The sequence below is a fragment of the Oncorhynchus mykiss genome, chromosome 23 (assembly GCF_013265735.2).
Source record: "Oncorhynchus mykiss isolate Arlee chromosome 23, USDA_OmykA_1.1, whole genome shotgun sequence".
In the NCBI taxonomy this organism is placed as follows: domain Eukaryota; kingdom Metazoa; phylum Chordata; class Actinopteri; order Salmoniformes; family Salmonidae; genus Oncorhynchus; species Oncorhynchus mykiss.
This window is the reverse complement of record NC_048587.1, coordinates 43817366-43843333: the sequence shown is the minus strand read 5'-3', so window position 1 is coordinate 43843333 and position 25968 is coordinate 43817366. Positions and strand designations below refer to the sequence as shown.

Genomic DNA, 25968 nt, shown 5'->3' with positions numbered 1-25968 from the left:
CTGACGTGACCCCTCCGTGACCGGCAGATGCAATCTGGGTGTTGAGAAGAGTCCGATGTCACGTTATCTTGAGATAAAAATGCCTAGTATGTAGAACAATCATGCCTCTCTGACATATTAGATACTGAATCATGTCCGCTCTATGCATGCCATTTCTAACTTCACCATTACCGAATGTGCCCCAGGTAGATTTTAGGGCTAGCCACAGTCACATTTAAGTTGTTTACATTTTAGTAATTTAGCAGACGCTCTTATCCAGAGCAACTTACAAGAAATATTAGGGGTTAAGTGTCTTGCTCAAGGGCACATCAGATTTTTCACCTAGTCAGCTTGGGCTTTTGAAACCAGCGACCTTTCAGTTAGTGGCCCAATACTCTTACCCGCTAGTCTACCTGCTGCCATTTCAAAATACAGGAAGTGGAAAAGTAAAACAGGGATAGGATGCATCTGTGGGATTTGGTCATTGTTCTTGGCTGGTGTTATAGCCTATCAATTGAATAATATAATGAGAGAAAGCCATTTAGATACATCAATGACTCCTCCATTTCCAAAATCTTCCAGGTCAATAGAGTGGCTGTGCAACCGGTGGAATCAGATTGTCTGTCTATGTAAAGACAACCACTTTTGAATGAATGCTACAGAGATGATTCATTTTTGTAAGATAGGCTACACCTCACGTTCAACATCTCTTCAACAGCGTATAATTTACTTGGCAGATGCTTTTATCCAAAGTGACTAAGAGTACAGTACAGGGAGTGCATACATATTTAGTATGAGTATCAATACCGACAAGAATTAAACCCACAACCTTGGCTAGATGCGGCATTACGTCATTGTGATCATTAAATGGGTCACAGAAAGTAGAAACAGGAAGAAGCTCTATCAAACAGGATTTAAAAATAAAAAAAATCTGTCCTTTAAAAACGTCTAAATAGCAGAGCCGTCTGTCTTTAGGCCTACGTACTATCTAGCCTGTTCCTTTTGCACTTGATCACAATATATTCCATCACAAAAACTACAGAATCCACCTAATCTACAAATGAAGATTCATCTTTGTGAAAGGCTCTAGCTGTTTGGAACAACTGTGTTCAAACGACTTCTAAAATCAGCAGAGAAGTCTTTCTCTAGTAGGCTAAAGTATCTAAATAGGCTGCTCTTTTTGTACTTGATCAAACAATCACAAACCTAGGCTACTTTGTATCCCCCAAATAAACATTTAACTGGATGTGAAATCTTCATCTGCAGTGATGCTATAGTAAAATTGTTACTAGCGCCCAGCTTATCATCGTGTTAACCATGCAATTTGTCTGTGGGACTAGGGCTGGAACAATTACCTTAGTTATGAAGACTCATGAAAATAAAATAACCGTCATACATTTTTTTGTAATGTAATTTTATTACATTTTTTGGGGTGGAACAACTGCTGACTGAAGAGGGGACGGCCAGGCATTCATGCGATTGAGTCCGTTTCTGCGGGAACATGGACTCTTAATGTAATGGAACTTTGTTGCTCCTTACTGAAACAAGCATGTTGTTGTAGCAAACAAGCCTTTGGTTGCGAGGCAACGCCACCACAATGCAGCAGCAGCACACATAGAAATATAATTAATAGAATGGTTCCTCTAACCCTGGCAACTTGACTGGTAAACTCACAAGGGCTTCCTGGTATTGTGATGCAATAATTTCTATAGTAATGTAGAATGTCAATTAAAATTATGTTAAGTGATATGGCTCATGCAATGGACTGCATTTTTTGTAATGTCAGTTGAATCAACAAATAAATGGCACATTGATGGGTACACTTCCGGCTTTGCTCCTATGGGTACACTTGCAATGGCCGCCAGTCCACCAATTATGCCGCCATTGACTTGAATGGGGACTCCCATTCTATTCATTCCATTTCTACGGCAGCACATGCAGTCAGGAGCAGAGGAAGAGAAAATATGTGTTTTGTTTTGCTATTCAAACAGTTATTATGATGACTGCAAACAAATGGCTGGCCAACTATCGTCATCCAAACTTCCATGACCGTCACAGCCATATACATGACCTGCATGAAAAGGGCATTATTCCAATAAGATAGGATTAGCTTTTTATTACATCAAATCGGTAGCCTGAGCATATGAGTAGAAAGGTTCAGGCTGCTGCACAGTCACTATGGAAGATCTAATCTACAGCGCCTGGTTAAATTGTCTTTAAGAGGATTTTTATACTCTCTCCATGGTTAAAAAGTAGTGAGAAACAGATGTCAATGTTGTAAAAAAATACATTAAAAATGTAAAAGTGTGCTTCATTTATCACCACATCTATCATCCCAAATCAAAATATTTCATTATCTTGACTAATTCTTTACATTTTACGCAAATTTTTCCTATGGATGGGCTGAACGTGTTACTACATTAGAAATTTTCACCACACAAAAAGATGAAATACATCCTTTTTACATCCTCAGATTGGTGATGTTAGTATTAAAAGTTTATAGTCATCACGATCTCACAAAATCGATTGCTTAAAACAGATTAATATATTTCGTTTAATACCGGTGTTGTCATCATATGTGGCAGTCGGTAGTATACTTTTTTTCCCTCTCTCCTCCCATAAATTACTCTGGCCTCAAATTAATTATTGGATTTGAGGCTTAAACTATAATTCAAATGAAAGCCAATCCCTGAAGTAATTTAGAAACCGATGTGAGGTGGTGATTCATTGTAATTATCCAGTCAAAAAGTGTTGTTTCCGTATCGGCCGATATAATGGTCTCACAAAGCTAGAAGTTGACATATGGCAACTACAGGTTATTGTCGATCGACTTGTAAATGTAGTACACCCAAGTTATTGGAGGTTTGTCTTTTAGAAGAGAACGGCACATGTAGCGTCAGCGAATTGTCCCAGTTCCATTGATTTCCATACAATATCGATGTGAGTGAATCATTTGTGCACAATATTGATTACAGTAGAACAAGCTAATCAATTCCAGCTCCGAGTGGACCCTTGGCAAATGTATGTGCGTTTGCAGTTCATAAAAAGTTCTAATTTAGGAAAATAAAAGTAATCTGAACACAAGACTGACATATTTGTAAAGAGCAATTTTTGTATTCAAAATATTACAACCTACTTCAGCATATTGACAATGAATTTGGACAGTTAAAACCAGTGTTGAGACATTGGGCTGTAAATCAAAACAGGAAACAGCAACAGTATAATTTTCTACTTATAAATTATTTTAACAATTCTTATGTGAATCTACTTCATTAGATAAGAACCACTGAATTAGCCCAGAAAACATGCTGATGTAGTAAGCTATTGATTTTGATGATATTAGTGCAATTGTGAAATGATAAGCGCAGTATATGTGTAGTTGATAAAGTCAAGTTTCACAACTTACACAGTAGTTCAAAAATGTATAAAGCAAAAACCCTATGTGGCTAGCCTAGTCTGGGCTGGCCATTAGATATTTTATGCAGTAGGGAACAGCCTCCGATTGGTGATTAAACAGAGAGAAAAATAAAAACCCTTAAAAGTAGTTCTCATCTGAAAATAAAAGAGAAAGAACACACAGCTAAAGAGGAGAAGATGTTACTGATTGACTAGGGGATACCAAATTAAGTACATTAGAGGAAATTACTGTGCTTTAAAAAGGCACAGTTGTGTTCCATGAGGGGGGTGGGGTTCTATTAGAAGACTTCTGTTCTAGAAGCCAGGCAGAGAGCTGTGCTGAAGAACAGGTTACATAACAGTAAGGGGAGAGAAGAAAAATCCTTGCCTTTGTTGCAGCCAAACTCACTTTAGAATCTAATAAACTTTGACCCAAGACTGCTCTTTTCCAAGACTCTCATTTCCAATACCGACTAGTTATGCTTTGTTACTCGCTAATGTCAAGGACTAGAAAGAAGTAATCCTTTTGAGTAAACTAAAAGAACTTAGGGATGTCACCACCAAATAGCAAAGGAGCTGAGTGTAATTGAAAGACTCCAAACTTATACAGAAAAGGGACAAGACAATTCTTATGAGGATAGATTTCTTGGTAATGACAAGCTTTTTATTACAGGAGGACAGTGTCTTAAAACAGAACTGTTTCACTTTGGTCCGACCGCAAACACAAACTTGTGGCTGTATAGTCAACGGTGTTATTTCCTGATATTCATAATGAAACTGAAGGGTAGATAATGTCTCCAATAGTGAAAATGCCAATATAGAATGGTATACTGTAGGCCTACACAATTTAAAGTGGTAAATTACCAAATTATTAACATAAATTAATCCTTTCCATAACTTGGAGAGAAAACATGTTAACGCAACTTTATACTCCCAAAGCCCTAGACTTTCATTTTGATCTTCTACACAAAAGGGGGGGGGGGGGGGGGAAACTGTTTTATGGCAACAGTAATAGTAACCTTCCAATGCCTTGGCCTTCACTGTAAAGTCCTTTTCATTTGTCAAGTACAAAACTGCTGTCAATACAGTATTGTTCACGTGCAGCATGAGCTAGTGCTGAGTGATGGAGCCACAATCTCTGCAGAGTGAAAAACACGTCTCATGCATCATGGTCAAGAGAAAACAATGAAGGCTAAGAGTTTTTAGTGGCCCTATATCAAGCCATACAGTCACATCCCAAAATAATTTTACAGCGTTTCCCTTACATGCATTAGTAGAGGCGCAATGCAGCTGCTAAATAGTGGTCGCCACTTAAAAATAAATGCATACAGTACCAGTCAAAAGTTCAGACACCTACTCATTCAAGGGTTTCTTTATTTTTACTATTTTCTAAATGTAGAATAATATTGAAGTCACAACTATGAAATAGCACATATAGAACCATGTAGTAACCAAAAAATGTTAAACAAATCAAAATATATTTTATATTTGAGACTCTACAAAAGGAGCCACCCTCGGCCTTGATGACAGCTTTACACACTCTTGCCATTCTCTCAAACAGCTTCATGAGGATGTCACCTGGAATGAATTTCAATTAACAGGTGTACCTTGTTAAAAATTAATTTGTGTAATTTTTTTCCGTCTTAATGCGTTTGACCCAATTAGTTGTGTGACAAGGTATTTTTTATTCTACCTTTATTTAACCAGGTAGGCAAGTTGAGAACAAGTTCTCATTTGCAACTGCGACCTGGCCAAGATAAAGCATAGTAATTCGACATACAACAGAGTTACACATGGAATAAATAAAACAGTCAATAATACAGTAGAACAAAAGAAAACAAAAAGTCTATATACAGTGAGTGCAAATGAGGTAAGATAAGGGAGTTCAGGCAATAAATAGACCATGATGGCGAAGTAATTACAATATAGCAATTAAACACTGGAATGGTAGGTGTGCAGAAGATTAATGTGCAAGTAGAGATACTGGGGTGCAAAGGAGCAAGATAAATAAATACTGTATGGGGATGAGGTAGGTAGATAGCCCATCTGTATAGGTGCAGTGATCTGTGAGCTGCTCTGACAGCTGGTGCTTAAAGCTAGTGAGGGAGACATGAGTCTCCAGCTTCAAAGATTTTTGCAGTTTGTTCCAGTCATTGGCAGCAGAGAACTGGAAGGAAAGACGACCAAAGGAGGAATTGGCTTTGGGGGTGACCAGTGAGATATACCTGCTGGAGCGCGTGCTGCTATGGTGACCAGTGAGCTGAGATAAGGTGGGGCTTTACCTAGCAGAGACATGTAGATAACCTGTGGCCAGCGGGTTTGGCGACGAGTATAAAACGAGGGCCAACCAACGAGAGCGTACAGGTCGCAATGGTGGGTAGTGTATGGGGCTTCGGTGACGAAACGGATGGCACTGTGATAGACTGCATCCAGTTTGTTGAGTAGAGTATTGGAGGCTATTTTATAGATGACATCGCCGAAGTCGATGGTCAGTTTTACAAGGGTATGTTTGGCAGCATGAGTGAACAATGCTTTGTTGCGATATTGGAAGCCAATTCTAGATGTAATTTTTTATTGGAGATGTTTAATGTGAGTCTGGAAGAAGAGTTTACAGTCTAACCAGAAACCTAGGTATTTGTAGTTGTCCACGTATTCTAAGTCAGAGCCGTCCAGAGTAGTGATGCTTGCGTTTAAGAGCAGTTGGAGGCCACTGAAGGAGAGTTGTATGGCATTGAAGCTCGTCTGGAGGTTAGCTAACACAGTGTCCAAAGAGGGGCCAGAGTATACAGAATGGTGTCGTCTGCGTAGAGGTGTACCAGAGAATCCCCAGCAGCAAGAGCAGCATCATTGATGTATACAGAGAAGAGGAGTCGGCCCGAGGATTGAAGGTAGGGGTGGTACACAGAAGATAGCCCTTATTGGTAAAAGACCATGTCCATATGGCAAGAACAGCTCAAATAAGCAAAGAGAAACGACAGTCCATCATTACTTTAAAACATGAAGGTCAGTTAATCTGTAAAATTTGAAGAACTTTTAAAGTTTCTTCAAGTGCAGTAGCATAAACCATCAAGCGCCATGCTGAAACTGGCTCTCATGAGGACCACCCAGGAAAGGATGACAGTTACCTCTGCTGCAGAGGATAAGTTCATTAGAGTTAACTGCATCTCAGATTGCAGCCCAAATAAATGCTTCAGAGTTCAAGTAACAGACATCACAACATCAACTGATTCACGCAGACCATGAAGGCCAGCGTGAATCAGGCCTTCATGGTGGAATTGCTGCAAAGAAACCACTACTAAAAGGACACCAATAAAAATAAGAAACTTGCTTGGGACAAGACACACATGCAATGGACATTAGACCGGTGGAAATCTGTCCTTTTGGTCTGATGAGTCCAATTTTGAGATTCTTGGTTCAAACTGCCGTGTCTTTGTAAAATGCAGAATAAGTGAACGGATGATCTCTGCATATGTGGTTCCCACCATGAAGCATGGAGGTGGCGGCGTGATGGTGCTTTGCTTGTGTCACGGTCAGTAATTTATTTAGAATTCAAGGCACACTTAACCAGCATGGCTACCACAGCATGCTGCAGCGATAAGCCATCCCAGCTTTTATTTTATATGACAGGACAATGACCCAACACACCTCCAGACTTGTGTACGGGCCATTTGACCAAGAAGGAGAGTGATGGAGTGCTGCATCAGATGAACTGATCTCCACAATCACCCGACCTCAACCCAATTGAGATGGTTTGGGATGAGTTGAACCGCAGAGTGAAGGAAAAGCAGCCAACAAGTGCTCAGAAGATGTGGGAACTCCTTCAAGACTGTTGGAAAAGCATTCCAGGTGAAGCTGGTTGAGAGAATGCCAAGAGTGTGTGAAGCTGTAAGTGTGTGAAGCTTTAAACATTTTACTTTGAATCTTCATCCTAGGCTGAGTTCCTGAGCGCTCTGGAGCAGGTTAACATCAAGGATCTCTCTGTACTTCTTTCCCTTTATCCTGACTAGCCTCCCAGTCCCTGCCGCTGAAAAACATCCCCATAGCATGATGCTGCCACAATCATGCTTCACCGTAGTGATGGTGCCAGGTTTCCTCCAGACGTGACGCTTGGCATTCCGGCCAAATAGTTCAATCTTGGTTTCATCACACCAGAGAATCTTGTTCCATGGACTGTCATGTGCATTTTAAAGAGTGGCTTCCATCTGACCACTCTACCATAAAGGCATGATTGGTGGAGTGCTGCAGAGATGGTTGTCTTTCTGGAAGGTTCTCCCATCTCCACAGAGGAACTCTGGGGTTCTTGGTCACCTCCCTGACCAATGTCCTCTCCCCCAATTGAGCAGTTGGGCCAGGTGGCCCAGTCTTGTTGGTTCCAAACGTCTTCCATTTAAGAATGATAGAGGCCACTGTTTTCTTGGGGACCTTCAATGCTGCAGAAATGTTTTGGTACCCTTCCCCAGATCTGTGCCTTGAAACATTCTTGTCTCAGACTTCTACGGACAAATCCTTCGAATGGCTCGGTTTTTGCTCTGACATGCACTGTCACCTGTGGGACCTTATATAGACTCAAATCAAGTTGTAGAAACATCTCAAGGATGATCAATGGAAATAGGAGCTCAATTTCTTTCTTTTTTTTGAATTTTTACCCCCTTTTTCTCCCCAATTTTGTGGTATCCAATTGTTGTAGTAGCTACTATCTTGTCTCATCGCTACAACTCCCGTACGGGCTCGGGAGAGACGAAGGTTGAAAGTCATGCGTCCTCCGATACACAACCCAACCAAGCCGCACTGCTTCTTAACACAGCGCACATCCAACCCGGAAGCCAGCCGCACCAACGCGCCGGAGGAAACACCGTGCACCTGGCCACCTTAGCGTACACTGCACCCAGCCCGCCACAGGAGTCACTGATGAGACAAGGCCTCCCTAACCCTACCGACCAAGCCCTCCCTAACCCGGGCGACGCTAGGCCAATTGTGCGTCGCCCTACGGACCTCCCCGTCGCGGCCGGTTACGACAGAGCCTGGGCGCGAACCCAGGGACTCTGATGGCACAGCTGGCGCTGCAGTACAGCGCTCTTAACCACTGCGCCACCCGGGAGGCGCAAGCTCAATTTCAAGTCTCATACCAAAGGGCCTGAATATGTATGTAAATAAGGGGTCTATTTTTTTTATAAATGTGCTAAAAAAAAATCAAAAAACCTGTTTTTGCTTTGTCATTATGGGGTATTGTGTGTAGATTGATGAGGATTATTATTATTTTTTAAATTCATTTTAGAATAAGGCTGTAACGTAACAAAATGTGGAAAAAGGTAAGGGGTCTGAGACTTTCCAAATGCATTGTACATATGCCCCAGGAAGACCTCCCACACCCCCCCATGTAGGAAGACCCCTGCTAGACCCCATTCAGCCTCGCTCCGATAACTGCCACAGCTGCTGAAAAAAAAATCTTCTTATAAAATCAGCTGGTGAAAAAATCTTATATTAATATAATTGCTCAGAGAACAATTTTGGTTAACAAGTAAATCAAAATAATTATTGGCAACCCTAAAGATTCAAATCAAACTAAATTAAATCTGCATTAACATTCTCCTTTTTAAATGTAATTTTATGGAACAGTATTGTGGCCTTCCACAGCTAAAATCCCTTTGTCATCCATCACCATGTGGAATGCCAAAAATGTATGGAACTGGTTGTTGACTTTCAAAAAAGCAGGCAATGCGTAGAAAAAACCCAAATATAGCACTTATAACTATTAGAGCAATTATTACAAATATAAAACCACTGGAACAGTGGTAAATGTGCCTGGTAGAGGATTCATTTGTATCTTGTCCCCATTCAGTGAGGAAGATGATTTGGGAGGCAAAGAAAAGTCCAAGGTCCAGTTGGAGAATTACAGAACTTGGTTGCATCTTGGGGTCACCAATTCTCCAAATCTACAATTAAACGTCACCTCCATGCCAATAGGCTATTTGGAAGGGTTGCCATAAAAAAAGCATTTATTGAGAGTAACCAACACATGTAAATGCCTGGAGTTTGTTAAACGGCATTGGCACTTGGACCGGGAACAGGGTGGTATGGTCAGATGTTACAAAAATAGGTCTTTGGCCATGTACACCAGCGGTGGGTTTGGCATCAAAAGAAGGATGCATATGCAAAAAAATAACCTCATTCCTAATGTAAAATAAGGTGTTGGACCTTTGATGTTATGGGGCTGTTTTGCTTGCACTGGGCCTGGGGTCCTTGTTAAGGTCAACGGCATCATCAACCGTACTAGGACATTTTAGCCAAAAACCTGGTTGCATCTGCCCGGAGGCTGAAACTTGGCCGCAATTGGATGTTCCAGCAAGACAATGACCCCAAGCACACATCAAAATATACAAAGAAATGGATAACTGACCACAAAAAAATAAACATTTTGCAATGGCCCTCTCAGTCTCCGGACTTGAACCCCATTGAAAACCTGTGGTTTCAATTGAGGAGGGCAGTCCATTAGCGCAGGCCAAATTATATATATCAAGGATCTGGAAAGATTCTGCACAAATGAATGGTCTAAGATCCCTCCCAATGTGTTATCCAATCTCATAAAACATTATAGAAAAAGGCTCAGTGTCATCCTAGCAAGGGGAGGTTGCTGGTGTATTGTAAACAGGGGTGTTGATAATTTTGTCAGCTATCATTTTTAGATTTGTATTACTTGTTAAACATATTTGAGCCATTGTATTTGTATAAAATAATTGACCCACAAAATTATAACACACACAACCCTGTGTTCTCAAAGACAAATAATTTTAAAAGCTACTGTACGTTATTTACTCTCTGTCTATAATAACATAGCCCATCTATTCTGCCAAACAAATGCAAAAATGGCCAATTGGTTAAGAAGTATTTTCCTGAGCTGAGGAAATGTAAACAAAGCCTAGTAGTTTTCTCAAGTACACACTGAACTAGTTAGGAGATCTACTGAGTAGCTGTGTTTCCAAGAAGCAATATTATATCACAACAGCTTGATTTAAGCCCACAAGAGCTCTGCTATTCATCACAAAACTGTCAGCTATCATCCAATTGCATTCCTCAAGTGCAACATCATCACCCAGTGCTTGAAGCCGATTAGGCATGATCAGTGAAAGCATCAAGTCCTTAACCAAATGAGACGGAATATTCCAAAAGGAGACATATTGGTCAAACAACAATCTAGTGTTTATTTTGCCGGCTAAAGGAATAATATATGCCATTTAGCAGATGCTTTTTACCAAAGAAAGGGATATATTATCGACATAAGAGATAGCCTCTGAATCCTTTTCAGGTTATGAGTAGCATACTGTACCTAGTGAAAGAAGCCTTGGAATACACAGTATTATCAGCAGGCTACTATAATCAGAGAAATATACAGAACCTAGTATCAGTATACCGTACCTGGTCGCTCTCATGTGGAAGAAGAGTGACACACTGAAGAGCCAATGGGGAAGCACCTGGACACCTCTGGCTCCTCCCCTCCACTCCACTACCCCCCTGGTTTAACCTGTAGAGTGGGCCGTTCTTCTCCAGCCGGCCGTTGTTGACTGCCCGTTTGGCGGACAGTCGTAACCTCTGCTGAAACCCCGGGTTGTCCAGGACGTGTGATAGATCATCCTGGTTCCTTAGGTACCTCTGGATGTTCTTCAGAGAGGAACCGTGGTTATCATCCAGACCCTCGATGGCCCTCCTCAGAATTTTATTCCAGTCAACGTGGCGAAGTTCACTGGGATTCCATATAGATCCTTTAGACAATGGGACAGAGAGGTTTGCACTAACAGGTTTGAGCGATGTTGTTGATGAAGATACTCCTCTCCCAGGGTGCTCAGGGTCTTTGTACGACACGCTCCCCTTATTGGTGACTTTGAGAATGGAACCATCGTGAACACTTAACTCCAACTGCTCCAGAACGGTCCTCTTGTCCAATCTGTGTAAGGTAGCCACCGCATGACAAATCCGCTCCTCGGAAGGCCTCTGTTTTTGCCTTTTAATTTTCTGTATTGCTTCTAGAATCCACTCCGTATACAGAGGGTTAGCAAGTTCCACCATGGTTAAACAATGAGATTTAGGAAAAAGTGATCCATAGAGAATATCCCTTGTTGTTGTGAAACATTTGATACATCCAACACATCTTGAAGGTCAAAAAGTAATGTTCCACCTCGGCATCAATATATTCCTGCTGTAAATCCTCATCCAAGGTAGAAGCTCACATGTAACCTCACAAAATAAGATGAAAGTAGCTAGATAGTAAATTCCTCGAAGGTTGGGACAGTTACCGACCGACCTGGAACACGATTCCTTCGAATGACGTAAGTTCCTTCAAGATCCAAATGATAACTTAAAAAGAAAAAAACACAGATAGCCATAAACAGTCAAATAAGATCACAAGCCAAAAATATGCAATACTGTACCCTAACAATAACAGAGCCAGGATTTCTATATATTTGTTTCACCCAGCACCTTTGCTGAGTCTCAAGTACCAGTAGCCCATGGTCACATTAGACAAACAGATTGTTTTGATTACTGGTAGTGAATTGTGAGGGATCGGCCTAGTATACACTTTACACATTGGGCCATGACCAATTTAAGTGTTTTTGGATTAGTAGGCTAGGCTATATTCTGAGACCTCACCATAACATTTACTGAAAAGCAGACCAAGACAACATGAAATGAAGGTCAACAACACTCAAGAGAAACAGATGGATTATAAAGCAGTTCAGACGGATTGAAGATGATTCAAGGTAGGTTAGGGATAGGCTAATGTTACTTAATCCGTAGTCTGAGTCTGATACTATAATCCACCGATTGACCTAACCTCACGCAATAGTTTGTGGTAAAATAATGATCAAGATGAATTTGTCATGACACTGACTACAGTCATAACAACAAGGGAGATTAAATGTCACCTATTAAATATATGTTAAAACACCTATCAAAATTACTTGTGATATGTGTTATTTTTTTGTTGATAGTTAAATGCTTCATTGTAACATCACCAGTTGACCAAACTAGACTACTCAGTGTTTCTAAATCAGCTACAATGTAGAACAAGAAGGGCAATGGAGTTTGACTTCTTGCACGCGAGTTTGACAGCTTGTATGCGTAACGAGTGATAAACAAGGATTTGTTCATTTTAGCAGTCGGCGCGAGCTTGAATGTTAGCCGCACACGATCAATTCATATTGTTGCACTTTTTGACAGCTGCGGAGGGATGGTTACCGGAAATTTAAGACGGCAATTTATGTTCAAACTAACATGAGACGCTTACGAACGAGAAGATAATATGTAACTAACCTTGCTTGTATCAGTTGAGTTGTAGGGAAAAACATTGCTGCCTGCATTAATGACGTGACCTAAACAGTCGCCATTTTGTTACAATGTTGTAGTTTACATAAATCCGACATGACGCTGATTACAATCCAATGGAGTCTCATTAAACCTTACCTACACTAATGTGCCCTCCCTAGCAACTTTAATATTGGCTGTAAAGGCAAGATCCGATTTCTGGTTTGATAAAGTACATGTCAATCATTATATATGAGCTCACTTTAGAAGGGACTGCGTTGGCTGCTTGATCTGTCACTACACTCAATTGAACCGCCTCTTAAGGTGTCTTCTCGTATCATGGATTGATGTTATATTTACCCTAAGCACTTATCGTTTGACTGAATAAGTTGGTGCACTATAGGGACAATATAATATAGCTTTTGTATCTCAATTAGATTGTCATTCATTAACATAAAAGTTACCGCAGGTCAGTGGTTAAATTAAGGATTTCTGGTTAAACTATATCCTGTGTCAAACGACAGCCCACCTTTACTACGACTCCTCCTTGAAACAATTGGTTACACTTCAAAATGATTTGGATCATTTTAGACTTTAATTGGTTGTTTGTTAAATCCATCATTTATTTGCAAAAAGAAACGGCGAAGACTTGACTGCTGATTTAAAGCAGCAAGTTTTAAAAATGTTTGAAGGTGATGGGCTATTATCGTGCTATGGTTGTCCATGCTACCCGACACTTCTTTCCCCACAAACTGGTGTTCTCATTTTATTTTCCAATCTTGTGGAAATTCACTACAGCCTATTCCCAGAAGCACCGACAATTCACTGATTTCAGTTTTCACCAACTCATGTAGGCTACCAAACGTTTACGGGTGGGCTACATCATAATAAATAGGGCACACTATAAATAATCATTCAGGATTTCTTATCCATCAAGCGGTAGAATTTCTCTACATAGCACGAGTGCCTGCATGTGTTAGGCTACAACGATCATCAAGATTCTACCGTGTAAATTATGACAATACTTATTATCTGTATTATCTTGCACTGCATTTCCGACTAGAAAATAAACACATGGGGGGGAGGGGGGGGGGGGTCCACATAGCCTACAAACGGAGTAGTTGACCCGGGAAATCGGAGTAGCAGCATCTTCACAGTGCCTCAATAATAAATGTATTGCTACAGTTTCGCGATCCATCCATTTCTCACTCGACTCGCAGGTCCATTCTCGTTTATACATTATTAGTCAGTGATATACAGTCTCCTTGGAATGTAGGCTAGATCGTTTACAAAATGTTCCGACCGACGCTGGGCAAGGAGGCAAAACAAATTACGCAAGTTTTATGCAAGGATGAACATGTAACCAGTGAGAGAAAAAGGCATCGGCTAGCTACCGTAAATATTTGCTGGTAGTTACCTCTTCAAGTTTTCTTTATCGGATACAGTCCTCTTCTTTATTAACACGATGACTGAAACGACGATCGGATATAAATAATCACACTCACAGCGGCACATCCATATGGGGGTTTCCTTGTATTTTTAATCTCTAAACGATTCGCTGAAGGCTCGCGCTGAGACAGAGAGGACCTGATAACAACTAATTGAAAGGTTAATCTACATAGCAGCCTGTGACAAAGTGGTACCTCCCTCCCCCTTCTTCTTCACTGTAGACATCCCTACTTCAGTCAGTGAAGTGGAGCAGACCGTCGCCCCTGTAGAGCAGTAGCGCTTCCCCAATGATCATAGCGGCAAATGTAATGTCACTTTCACTTTCCACATTAAAATGTCCCGGGATGTGCATGGGAAGATTACATTTTTTTGCAACGCGTCTTGATGTCTTTATCCAGTGTTGTATTCTGCGAGTGGCATAATACTTGCACAGCTAGTGTACAAATTGACATTGGCATTAATTGCCGTTATACGGAATAACTTCCTAGATTATGCAGCCAATTGGGCCACCTTGTTTCCAAGCATCTTCTGATCATATAACCAGCTGGATAGGTCTTTTTGCAGAGGGATTGTTAAATTGACCCAATCTTAATATAATGAAGACATCAAGTCCTTGATCATGATCATAACATAAAATCGTTATGAATAATGACACCTACAAAAAATTATATTGATATCATTTTAAAGGAAGACAGACAAGAAGACAAAGAATCATAGTCTATTAAATGGACACCAATAAATCAACAGTATGATTCAATCATATTATGGAAATTATCCATCAACAACCTCAAGATGTTACAGCTGCTGCCTACACTAAATTTGGGTGTGAAATCCGTCCCTGCTCTTTCCTTCAATGCCCACGTTAGTCACGTCTGTAAAACGTCATTCTTTCACCTGAATAACACCTCCCGCATAAGACCCTCTCTCACCACATCTGACGCAGAAAAACTCATCCATGCAATCATTTTATCCGGAATTGATTATGGAAACGAAGTTCTTGGGACCGCAGATTTATTTCATAAACTAGAGCTCAGCTAAAACAGTGCCGCAAGTTTTCTAGCACAAACTAAAAAAAGTATGCGCACATCACCCCGATCCTTGCTGATCTCCATTGACTACATGTTCCTCAAGTAATTTACTGTAAAAATCTCCTCCTCGTTTACAATGCCCTAAATGGCATCGGACCCACCTACCTGTTAGACATTCTCTACCCCTATGAACCTCCATGCCCAGGCTCTGCACAATGAGGGGTACATTTTTGTCGTTGCCCCAGACACCTAATTCAACTTGTCAAATAACCATCAAGCTCTCAATGAGTTGAATTAATTATTTATCTAGGCAAGTCAGTGAAGAACAAATTCTTATTTTCAATGATGGCCTAGGGTTAACTGCCTTGTTCAGGAGCAGAACGACAAATTGTCAGCTTGGGGATTCGAACTTGCAACCTTTCAATTAACCCAACGCTCTAACCACTAGGCTACCCTGCTGCCCCGAATCAGGTGAATTTGTCTGGGGCTACAACAAAAATGTGTGCTGTTGGGGGTACTAGAGGACTGGAGTTGGGAAACTGATATAGGGTGCCATTTATGCGGCAGGGTAGCCTAGTGGTTAGAGTATTGGACTAGTAACCGGAAGGTTGCAAGTTCAAATCCCCGAACTGACAAAGTACAAATCTCATTCTGCCCCTGAACAGGCAGTTAACCCACTGTCATTGAAAATAAGTATTTGTTCTTAACTGACTTACCTAGTTAAATATAAAGGTAAAAAAATATACAAAATTTGGATGTTGCTGGAGCATGTGCCATCCACACAGTCTGACCATCCCCCCTATCTCTTCTCTCAATCCTTGCCAACTGCCACCCAGCGCTGTTCAGCAACACTGCTGCCCATCTGCGGGGCAAAACACTGGTCTGGTCTGCTCTGGCTACGTCCCCAGTCAGTCAATTCCCATCCCAAATGGCACCCTATTCCCAATGTTGGACACTACTTTTGACCAGGGCCCATAGGATCTCTCCCAAATTGCACCCTATTCCCTATATAGTGCTTTTGGGATGCAGACACACTGCTTTTGCTTTTCACGCATTCAAAGAAGGGATGGTGCTGATGAATGAGGGTAAATACCAGACATACGAATTGTGTTCTTTCTTTGAAAATATAACTCTCGTATGATGAGCCCAAATTTGCCAACGACATATGTTCTTCTAGCAGCTCTGATCTAATTGAACTCTGTATATGTATAAATTAAGAACATTAGAAGTTGGTAGAATTCAGACTTGGGTATCGCACACCCCAAGGGAGAAACAGGGGACCTTAACCAGTTAGTTGCTGAGACAGAGACAATGACACATCTTACACTTTAAAATGAAGTAAATCACGGTAGAAGTGTGGTTAACAGTTTTCCTTCTCGCGGTAAACTACGCAGCATTCCTCATTCTCATTACTTAATCATGGCTCCATCTTTTTGTTTAAGTCCAAAATCACATCTTATTCTCTATTTAGGGCACTACTTTTGACCAGTAGTGCACGAAATAGAGAATAGGGTGCCATTTGTCACGCATTCTTTGTGTTTGGGTTTTGCCATCTGTCAAGTTGAGAAGCAAATGAACCAGCTGCTACGGAGTGTGATCTCTGCCAATCAGAAATGTGGTCCTTTTCAAAGCGCATCTGTGTGAAACCTTAAAACGCTGATGAAAAAAGTGTCTCAAAGTTGTTAATAACATTTTGGCTAGAGCCTGTTTTCACCTAGATGCCCCTGATTAACATAAACGCATAAACCAAGCATCATTAAATGGATCTACAGCCCTTTGCATAAGAGGTGTTTGAATAGGATCACTCTTCACATTTAATGAGCCCAGAAATTAAAGGGAAAATATATGCAAACAGGTTGAGTTCTGTACTATTATTTATACACAATATGAAAATGGCATATTGCATAATGTGTTTTTGTATTTCAATTTTTCAGTTTCACAGTTATATGGGACATAGGCACATTTTGACCTCAGTCTAGGATAATAGTATAGGTTATAGGCTACAGTTTGTATATACTACTGTTAAAGGAGCAATGTAGTACTGGCTCATAACCTATTCCCTATATAGTGCACTACTTTTGACCAGAACCTTATTAGGGAGGCAAAAATAAATGGATAAAGGGGTTTAAGAAAAATAGTCCCTGGTCAAAAGTAGTACATCATCTAGGGAATAGGGTGCCATTTGGCACATATCCCAATTTCTCTCAATCCCCATTATCCACTACTTGTGCCCCCTCCATGCCTGGAGGGAGGAAGGGACAGTCTGGGGCCTCTCGGTGATCCTTGTCTCCCCTATCCAACACCCGGCAACAGCACAGCTGGGTGTGGGAGGGGGGGGATCAGCCAGCTGGGTGCAGGATCAGCCTAATTTCCAGGGCTCTCTAATGATCACCATGAAGAGGCACCTCTAATCCCATAATTGAGAGAAACGACCTCCATCAGCTGTGGAGCCATCATCCCAAATGGCACCTCAGTCCTAATATAGTGCACTACTCTTGACCAGGGCCCATAGGGAGACCATAGGGCTCTGGTCAAAAGTAGTGAACTATGTAGGAAATAGGGTGCCAATTTGGATGTATTTATAGAGATCCGGGAGTCTGGGAGAATCCAGTTAGAACCCTACGAGCCCCTTGGAGATTACCCAGCTCTCTGGTCTGTACTAGGACACCCAGGCTTGGGGCTGGATCTGGCCTGCCCTGGACCCCGTTTTGCTAATGATGGAGGTTTAGCTGTTTTCCCATCATGTTTTACAATACAGAAGTAAGGAACAAAAATAATTAGCTTGCTGCAAACACATCTAAATTCAGCAAACAAAAGAAAAGTACATTTTTCAGGACCCTGTCTTCAAAGATAATTTGTAAATATCCAAATAACTTCACAGATCTTCCTTGTAAAGGGTTTAAACACTGTTTCCCATGCTTGTTCAATGAACCATAAACAATTAATGAACATGCACCTGCTGAACAGTCGTTAAGACACTAACAGCTTACAGGCAGCAGGCAATTAAGGTCACAGTTATGAAAACTTAGAACACTGAAGAGGTCTTTCTACTGACTCTGAAAAACACCAAAAGAAAGATGCCTAGGTCCCTGCTCATCTGTGTGAACGTGCCTTAGGCATGCTGCAAAGAGGCATGAGGACTGCAGATGTGGCCAGGGCAATTTCCGTACTGTGAAATGCCTAAGACAGAGCTACAGGGAGACAGGATGGACAGCTGATCATCCTCGCAGTGGCAGACCACGTGTACAACACCTGCACAGGATCGGTACATCTGAACATCAAACCTGCGGGACAGGTACAGGATGGCAACAACAACTGCCCGAGTTACACCGGGAACGCACAATCGCTCCATCAGTGCTCAGACTGTCCGCAATAGGCTGAGAGAGGCTGGATTGAGGGCTTGTAGGCCTGTTGTAGGCAGGTCCTCACCAGACATCACCGGCAACAACATCGCCTATGGGCACAAACCCACAATCGCTGGACCAGACAGGACTGGCAAAAAGTGCTCTTCACGGTTTCACCAGGGGTGATGGTTGGATTTGCATTTATCATCGAAGGAATGAGCGTTACACCGAGGCCTGTACTCTGGAGCGGGATCAATTTGGTGGTGGAGGGTCCGTCATGGTCTGGGGCAGTGTGTTACAGCATCATCGGACTGAGCTTGTTGTCATTGCAGGCAATCTCAACGCTGTGCGTTACAGGGAAGACATCCTCCTCCTTCATGTGGTACCTGACATGACCCTCCAGCATGACAATGCCATACTGCTCGTTCTGTGCGTGATTTCCTGCAAGACAGGAATGTCAGTGTTCTGCCATGGCCAGCGAAGAGCCCGGATCTCAATCCCATTGAGCACGTCTGGGACCTGTTGGATCGGAGGGTGAGGGATAGGGCCATTCCCCCCCAGAAATGTCCGGGAACTTGCAGGTGCCTTAGTGGAAGAGTGGGGTAAATCTCACAGCAAGAACTGGAAAATCTGGTGCAGTCCATGAGGAGGAGATGCACTGCAGTACTTAATGCAGCTGGTGGCCACACCAGATACTGACTGTTACTTTTGATTTTGACCCCCCTTTGTTTCAAGGACACATTATTCCATTTCTGTTAGTCACATGTCTGTGGAACTTGTTCAGTTTATGTCTTAATTGTTTAATCTTGTTATGTTCATACAAATATTTACACATGTTAAGTTTTCTGAAAATAAACGCAGTTGACAGTGAGAGGACGTTTCTTTTTTTGCTGAGTTCATAATCATCCATCGAAAAGTGGTTAGAATGGGTGAAAGATCTACAGCGCCTGTTACAATAACAACAGTCATTATCTTTAGTAGCCAGTAGGATGCAGAAAATGATTAGCTTGCTGCAACCACACCTTCAATCATTCATCAAAAAGTGGTTGGAATGGATGAAAGATATACACAACTTGGTATTATGGTAACAGTCAAACTCTTTGTGCATTTGTTACTTTACTTATTACATTCAAGATGACAAGGCATTGGACATGTGGGGTGAAGGCATTGTATGAACTCAAGGAACATTTGACAAAGTCTCAGACCACCCACGCCTGTTGTTTTAATGAACAATATTGTGCGTCATGGCAAAACGAACTTGGCAACATACCATTGTAATCAGTAAACATTTAAGAAAATAATAATAATATCAAACTCCACATTTCGGACAGTACTTTATTGATGGTAGGGCCCTGAGTTTTTCTAGACCATGTATTATTGACCTGGCGAGGAAAAACCCCTGGTCCTTAGTATTAGACATCGTAACCTTTTAATAGCAAAGCCAAAACAATGAGTTAAATGAGAGTTAATATTTAGTGGTTTTGAACTGACAGATGGTGCATAGAAAGTGAGTGTTGTTTAGAAAGTTGCTTAAAAAGTAATCTACTGAAGCAAATTGAATCACTGATGATCAATAATCTCACAGCAAGTTACAACACATAGCGACAATGTTGTTGACCGGTTATATCCATGGAATTATTGTAAACCTTAAACAAACTTTACACACACAACTTTGAGGCACATACATACACACAGCTTTATGCAGGTGTTTGTAAGGTAAGGAAAATACATTTGTGGTTGGGGGATAATGGTTGGGTACATCAAGGGAAGTCAGGTTTCTCAGGGAAGGTACATCCTGCTCGTCTGATAATGACATTGGCTGCATAGTGGCCAGCACGGATACACTCCTCCAACGGCCTCTCCTGGACCAGCTCTGACAGGAAGCCTGGGAGGAGAGAGAGGTGAGAAGCAAGGGTCAGGGGTCAGTAAAAGACTATAGCAGAGAGGAAAAGTTTATTAAAGTGTCACTCCTCAATATAACATTTGACAGAATGGTTTGAATTACAGGGGGGTGGGGAGAGCTGGGCACCACTATAAGACAATCAGAACTCCCCTGGAGATGTATCAAAGGAATAGAACATGGGAATATAATTGATTAATTGGGCATCTATGTATATGCTGTGGAGAGGATAATTGGCAGAAACAAGAGAGAAACCAGGGAGGAGACAGACTAGTGTACTGCACCTCCCACAAAGGCATCTCCTGCTCCGTTAGTGTCCACAATGTCGTTCTGGTCAATGTCCAGGACAGAAAACATGGTCACCTTCTCACCTGGGGGGGGGGGGGGGTAGAGATAGAGAGAAGAAATTAGGCATATCATTTAGATAATTATTATGATCTATATCAGGGTTTCCCAAACTCTAGCGAAAAAACCAACCAGGGACGATTTTGGGAAACCCTGATCTATATGACCCTGGGTCAAAGATCAAAGAATACCATGCTTCCAAATGTCATACACACTGTGATCAGTCAGCTGAGCGTGATTTCACAATCCAATAAAAATGCATAGTGTTGACATGCCTCTACACTTTCAACTCAGTATCATATCAAGATGGATAAGGGTTCTAGGCCATGAAAGAACAAGTTAAGGTTTCACTTTGAAATCCATTAAATGAGTAGTGTACAGGATTAGGATCTTAATTTGATCACCCTGTTTGCAAAGACATTTCCTGCAATACAGGAAATGTAAACTTGTAGTATATTTGAGATTTAAAAAGTCTTCTGAAGTTTGTAATTTCCACTGTGAAATTTGAGACCTGATTGTCCCTTACGAAAAATGTATCAACCCCTACAAAAATCTCCATTCATTATAATCCTGTTGCAGCAGGATTATTTTCCTGCTGTAGCAATCTGGGTCAAATTAAGATCCTACATCTGTATATTATCTTCAGTGGGATGTATTGCTTCAATTATCAGTAGCACATGTACTTCAAAAGAAACTTCAAGTAAAAAAAACGAAACTGGCAGGGAGAAAAAAAGAAGAAAATCTACCAGACAACAAAGTATTGAGGTATAGAATGACATTAGATCAGCAACTTATGTCGGTACAATCCAAACCACACACAGGGTCTTCAAACAAGGCAAGGTCTGTGTCCGAAATGACACCATATTTAGTACACTCCTTTTGACCAGAGCTCTATCGAAAAGTAGTGTACTATATCGGAAGTAGGGTGCCATTTGGGATGCAACCAAGGGCTCTGGTGCCGACATGAACCTTCAAACAGGTGTGGGAGACAAAAGACTGACGTTTGGATGAAAGGAACATGAGGAGGCTGACAGTGTTCTTATTGGGTCGGAAAGATCTAGGAATTTGGGGTTTAAAGCCACAATCTGCAATTTGTTTTCAATGGGTATATGCACCAAGTTTACAAAACATTAGGAACACCTTCCTAATATTGAGTTGCACCCCCTTATGCCCTCAGAACAGCCTCAATTTGTTGGGGCATGGACTCTACACGGTGTCAAACTCGTTCCACAGGGATGCTGGCCCATGTTGACTCCAATGCTTCCCACAGTTGTGTCAAGTATTCTTTGGGTGGTGGACCACTCTTGACACACACAGGAAACTGTTGAGCATCAAAACACAGCAGCTTTGCAGTTCTTGACACAAACCGGTGCGCCTGGCACCTCCTACTATACCCCTTTCAAAGGCACTTAAATCTTTTGTCTTGCCCATACACCCTTGACACATTCCATGTCTCAATTGTCTTAAGGCTTAAAAATCATTCTTTAACCTGTCTCCTCCCCTTCATCTACACGGATTGAAGTAGATTTAACAAGTGACATCAATAAGGGATCATAGCTTTCAGCTTGATTCACCTGGTCATTCTGGTCATTCCATGTCATGGAAAGTGCACGTGTTCCTAAAGTTTTGTACACTCAGCTATCACTATTACCATACATAGCTATAATTCTGCAGATTGCACCTTTAAAGAGACAAGAAAAGAACTAACAATAATCATAATGTAACGTGACGAGGCCCACTGCAAATAGAATGCATATACTGTAGGCCTTTCAAACAAATCAAGCCACCATGTGAAAATAAAATAAATAAATTGTCAGAAATAGTTTCACAAATGCTGACTGGTGTTATGACCTGACCTGATGTGAGTAAGGTTTTAACCATAGAATGTTCTAACACACCTTGATTAATGAAGCCTATGTGGCACAGTGACCAGTCGGTCACATTGATATGACCAACTATTTGGGGCGGCAGGTAGCCTACTGGTTAGAACGTTAAAAAAAACTATCAGCACATAGGCATCTCAGTCCTTTCAAGGAAGCAGCTGATTACTTTGGTTACTTTGATAATAAATCACAATAAAACCGAGATCCTTTTATGATCAGCTAATTAGCGCCATAACGACATTGCTTAATTCATGTTGCAAATGAAGCATGTGGACCCTTCCTCCTCCCTATTGAAAATGATTAACCACACACACATATACATTGTGCTTATAATAAATCACAATTTGTCAATTATTCAACAGTTAACAGATTACAATTATCAATTGTGAGATGTGTGTGTGTATTTAAAGAGGAGGAATTAATTAAAAACACATACACAAGACAATGTCTGTGTCCCAAATGGCACCCTATAGAAGAATAGAATCTAGTATAATTATTGAGCATTGATTCCAAACACGATTATTATTACTGCAGACGTTCAGTTTAATAGCCCTGAGGGTGTTACAGGTTTTAATTTTTCCATTTGTTTTGAGGTTGGACTTTTAGCACGTATAGCACGTTAACATGTAGGGCACACCAATTGGTATCACCTCGTTAGTCAGTATGTGTTACCCCTGTGCTGGTTGCCAACTCGTTAGTGGGAAGGCGTTTCACCTGTGCTGGCCCAGGTGCTATATATAAGTGGCTGGCCCAGGTGCTATATATAAGTGGCTGGCCCAGTGCTCCACTGATCTTGAGAGAAGGAGGGTCAACACCTTTAGTTGGCGCTCCCGAGTTGATTTCTAGAAAAAACATTCCTTGGTCTGATCTTCCATTATTGTTTTGCATCACCTTTGCTTCCTGTCTTTAAGTTTGGTGTTGGTTTTCATTTTGTTTGCCTCTTCTTGGGCAAATTTAGTGGGTGTTTTTTAGTTTCCAGTTGTTGTTGCTAGTCAACTTTCAGTGGACACCCCTATGAGTCTTTCTGAACCCCTCCAAAAAAATACCCTTCTGTTTGAGTGACATTTTTGGTTTTCCTGTTGGGAAACAGAACTGGGAGTCAGGGTTTCATTCTGGAGAGGGAGCCTGAAAACGGCTACCACGGGAGTTAGTGATGAAAAATAACAATACAGGACACTTTAGAGGCTCTGTAATTGAAATGAGTACACTTTAAATCCTTTAACGAGGATCCATTGGAGGGCAATAAAATGCAGAAGGTAAATATGTTTACACAGTTTCAAACAAAAGGTTATTTCCTCATAAAGGTTTTCAGAGTGGGCGGCAGAGGAGGAAGAGAAACCAACCATCTGAGACGTAACCAGCTGGAAAATGAAGTGGCTAGTTGATTATAAAGCTGAACTGTAATGGCAATTACATATAACATATAAGGCCTACCTAAACTAAGAAAAACACCACAACCACATATTATTTCATTTAACCAGGTAAGGCATTGAGAACACATTCTCTTTTACAATAACGACCCGACCATGATGCCATAACCTACTGTATTCAGACCCCTTGACTTTACCCCTTATTCTAAAATGGAGTAAATTGTTTTTCCCCCCCAAGCTACACACACAATACCCCATAATGACAAAGCAAAAACAGGTTTTGAAATGTTTGCAAAAACTATAAAAAGTAGATAAATATTCAGACCCTTAATTCAGTACTTTGTTGAAGCACCGTTTGGCAGCGATTACAGCCTCGAGACTTCTTGGGTATGATGCTACAAGCTTGGCATTCTTCTCTCCATTCTTCTCTGCAGATCCTCTCAAGCTCGGTCAGGTTGGATGGGGAGCTTCGCTGCACAGCTATTTTCAGGTCTCCAGAGATGTTCGATCGGGTTCAAGTCCTTGCTATCAAGGACATTGAGACTTGCCCCGAAGCCACTCCTGCGTTGTCTTGGCTGTGTGCTTAGGGTAGTTGTCCTAGTGGAAGGTGAACCTTCGCCCCAGTCTGAGGTTGTGAGCATACTAGAGCAGGTTTTCATCAAGGACCTCTGTACTTTGCTCCATTCATCATTCCCTCTATCCTGACTAGTATCCCAGACCCTGACGCTGAAAAACATCTCCACAGCATGATGCTGCCACCACCATGCTTCACCGTAGGGATGGTGCCAGGTTTCCTCCAGACGTGATGCTTGACATTCAGTCCAAAGAGTTTCAATCTTGGTTTCATCAGACCAGAGAATCTTGTTTCTCATGATCAGGGACTTTAGGTGCCTTTTGGCAAACTCCAAGTGGGCTGTCATGTGCATTTTACTGAGGAGTGGCTTCTGTCTGGCCACTCTACCATAAAGGCCTGATTGGTGGAGTGCTGCAGAGATGGTTATCCTTCTGGAAGATTCTCCCATCTCCACAGAGGAACTCTAGAGCTCTGTCACAATGACCTCAATGACCAAGGCCCTTCTTCCCTGATTACTCAGTTTGGCCAGGTGGCCAGCTCTAGGAAGAGTCTTGGCGGTTCCAAACTTCGACCATTTAAGAATGGAGGTCACTTTGTTCTTGGGGACCTTAAACACTGCATACATTTTTGGTACCCTTCCCCAGGTCTGTGCCTCGACACAATCCTGTCTCAGATTTCTACGGACAATTCCTTCGAATGGCTTGGTTTTTGCTCTGACATGCACTATCTACTGTGGGACCTTATATAGACAGGTGATTGCCTTTCCAAATCATGTCCAATCAATTGAATCAAGTTGTAGAAACATCTCAAGCATGATCAATGGAAACAGGAGCTTGAGCTTAATTTTGAGTCTCATATCAAAGGGTCTGAATACTTATGTAAATAAGGTATTTCTGTTTTTTTGTTTTTAATGAATGTGCAAACATTTCTAAAAACCTGTTAAAGCTTTGTCATTATGGGGTTATCAATTTTAGAGCAAGGCTGTAATGTAACAATATGTGGAAAAAGTCAAGGGATCTCAATACTTTCCGAATGCACTGTACCATCTCCACAGAGGAACTATACTTTAAACAGAGTAGTACTGAATAATCCCTTTCACTAATGTATTCTTAACATGAACTTTGTAATGGAAATCACATATCTTGCACTAAGTCTATGATGCAGCCACTATCTCGCACCACTCTGTAAGACCACAAAACCACACCTACAAAGCTGTACAGAGAACTGTAGACTACTGAATAATAGATTGTCAATTTTGTAGTTTCTTATACTTGTCTTTTCTTTACTAGCACTGACTTTGCTGAGAGCCTTTATTGACTTATGATGACTGAGATATGTGGTTGTCCTACCTAGCTACCCGGAGGAGAGTGTCTGCTAAATGTAAATTAAGCCTTATGACATCC

General features: G+C 41.3%; 2 protein-coding genes across 10 annotated transcripts in view; both read right to left on the bottom strand.

Annotated features, from left to right (window-relative positions):
- kat6b (K(lysine) acetyltransferase 6B) overlaps nucleotides 1–14383 on the bottom strand; it is a 44024-nt gene extending 29641 nt beyond the window's left edge. For 2 of the 6 annotated variants that reach the window (XM_036960510.1, XM_036960513.1), the window contains exons 1-2: nucleotides 12682–12906; nucleotides 10789–11724 (exon numbers count right to left, since the gene is read on the bottom strand). In XM_036960510.1, coding sequence (XP_036816405.1) covers nucleotides 10789–11436 — 648 coding nt within the window. In that variant the 5' untranslated portion in view covers nucleotides 11437–11724; nucleotides 12682–12906. Of the gene's footprint in view, nucleotides 1–10788; nucleotides 11725–12681; nucleotides 12908–14089 lie in introns of those variants that run through there. The other 4 variants (XM_036960511.1, XM_036960512.1, XM_036960514.1 and 1 more) reach the window with 4 other exon arrangements.
- A 5303-nt stretch (nucleotides 14384–19686) lies between these two features.
- adkb (adenosine kinase b) overlaps nucleotides 19687–25968 on the bottom strand; it is a 287226-nt gene continuing 280944 nt past the window's right edge. For all 4 annotated transcript variants that reach the window (XM_021581101.2, XM_021581103.2, XM_021581102.2 and 1 more), the window contains 2 exons: nucleotides 20678–20764; nucleotides 19687–20378 (listed from right to left, as the gene is read on the bottom strand). In XM_021581101.2, the coding sequence (XP_021436776.2) occupies nucleotides 20254–20378; nucleotides 20678–20764 (212 nt within the window). In that variant the 3' untranslated portion in view covers nucleotides 19687–20253. The remainder of the gene's footprint in view (nucleotides 20379–20677; nucleotides 20765–25968) is intronic.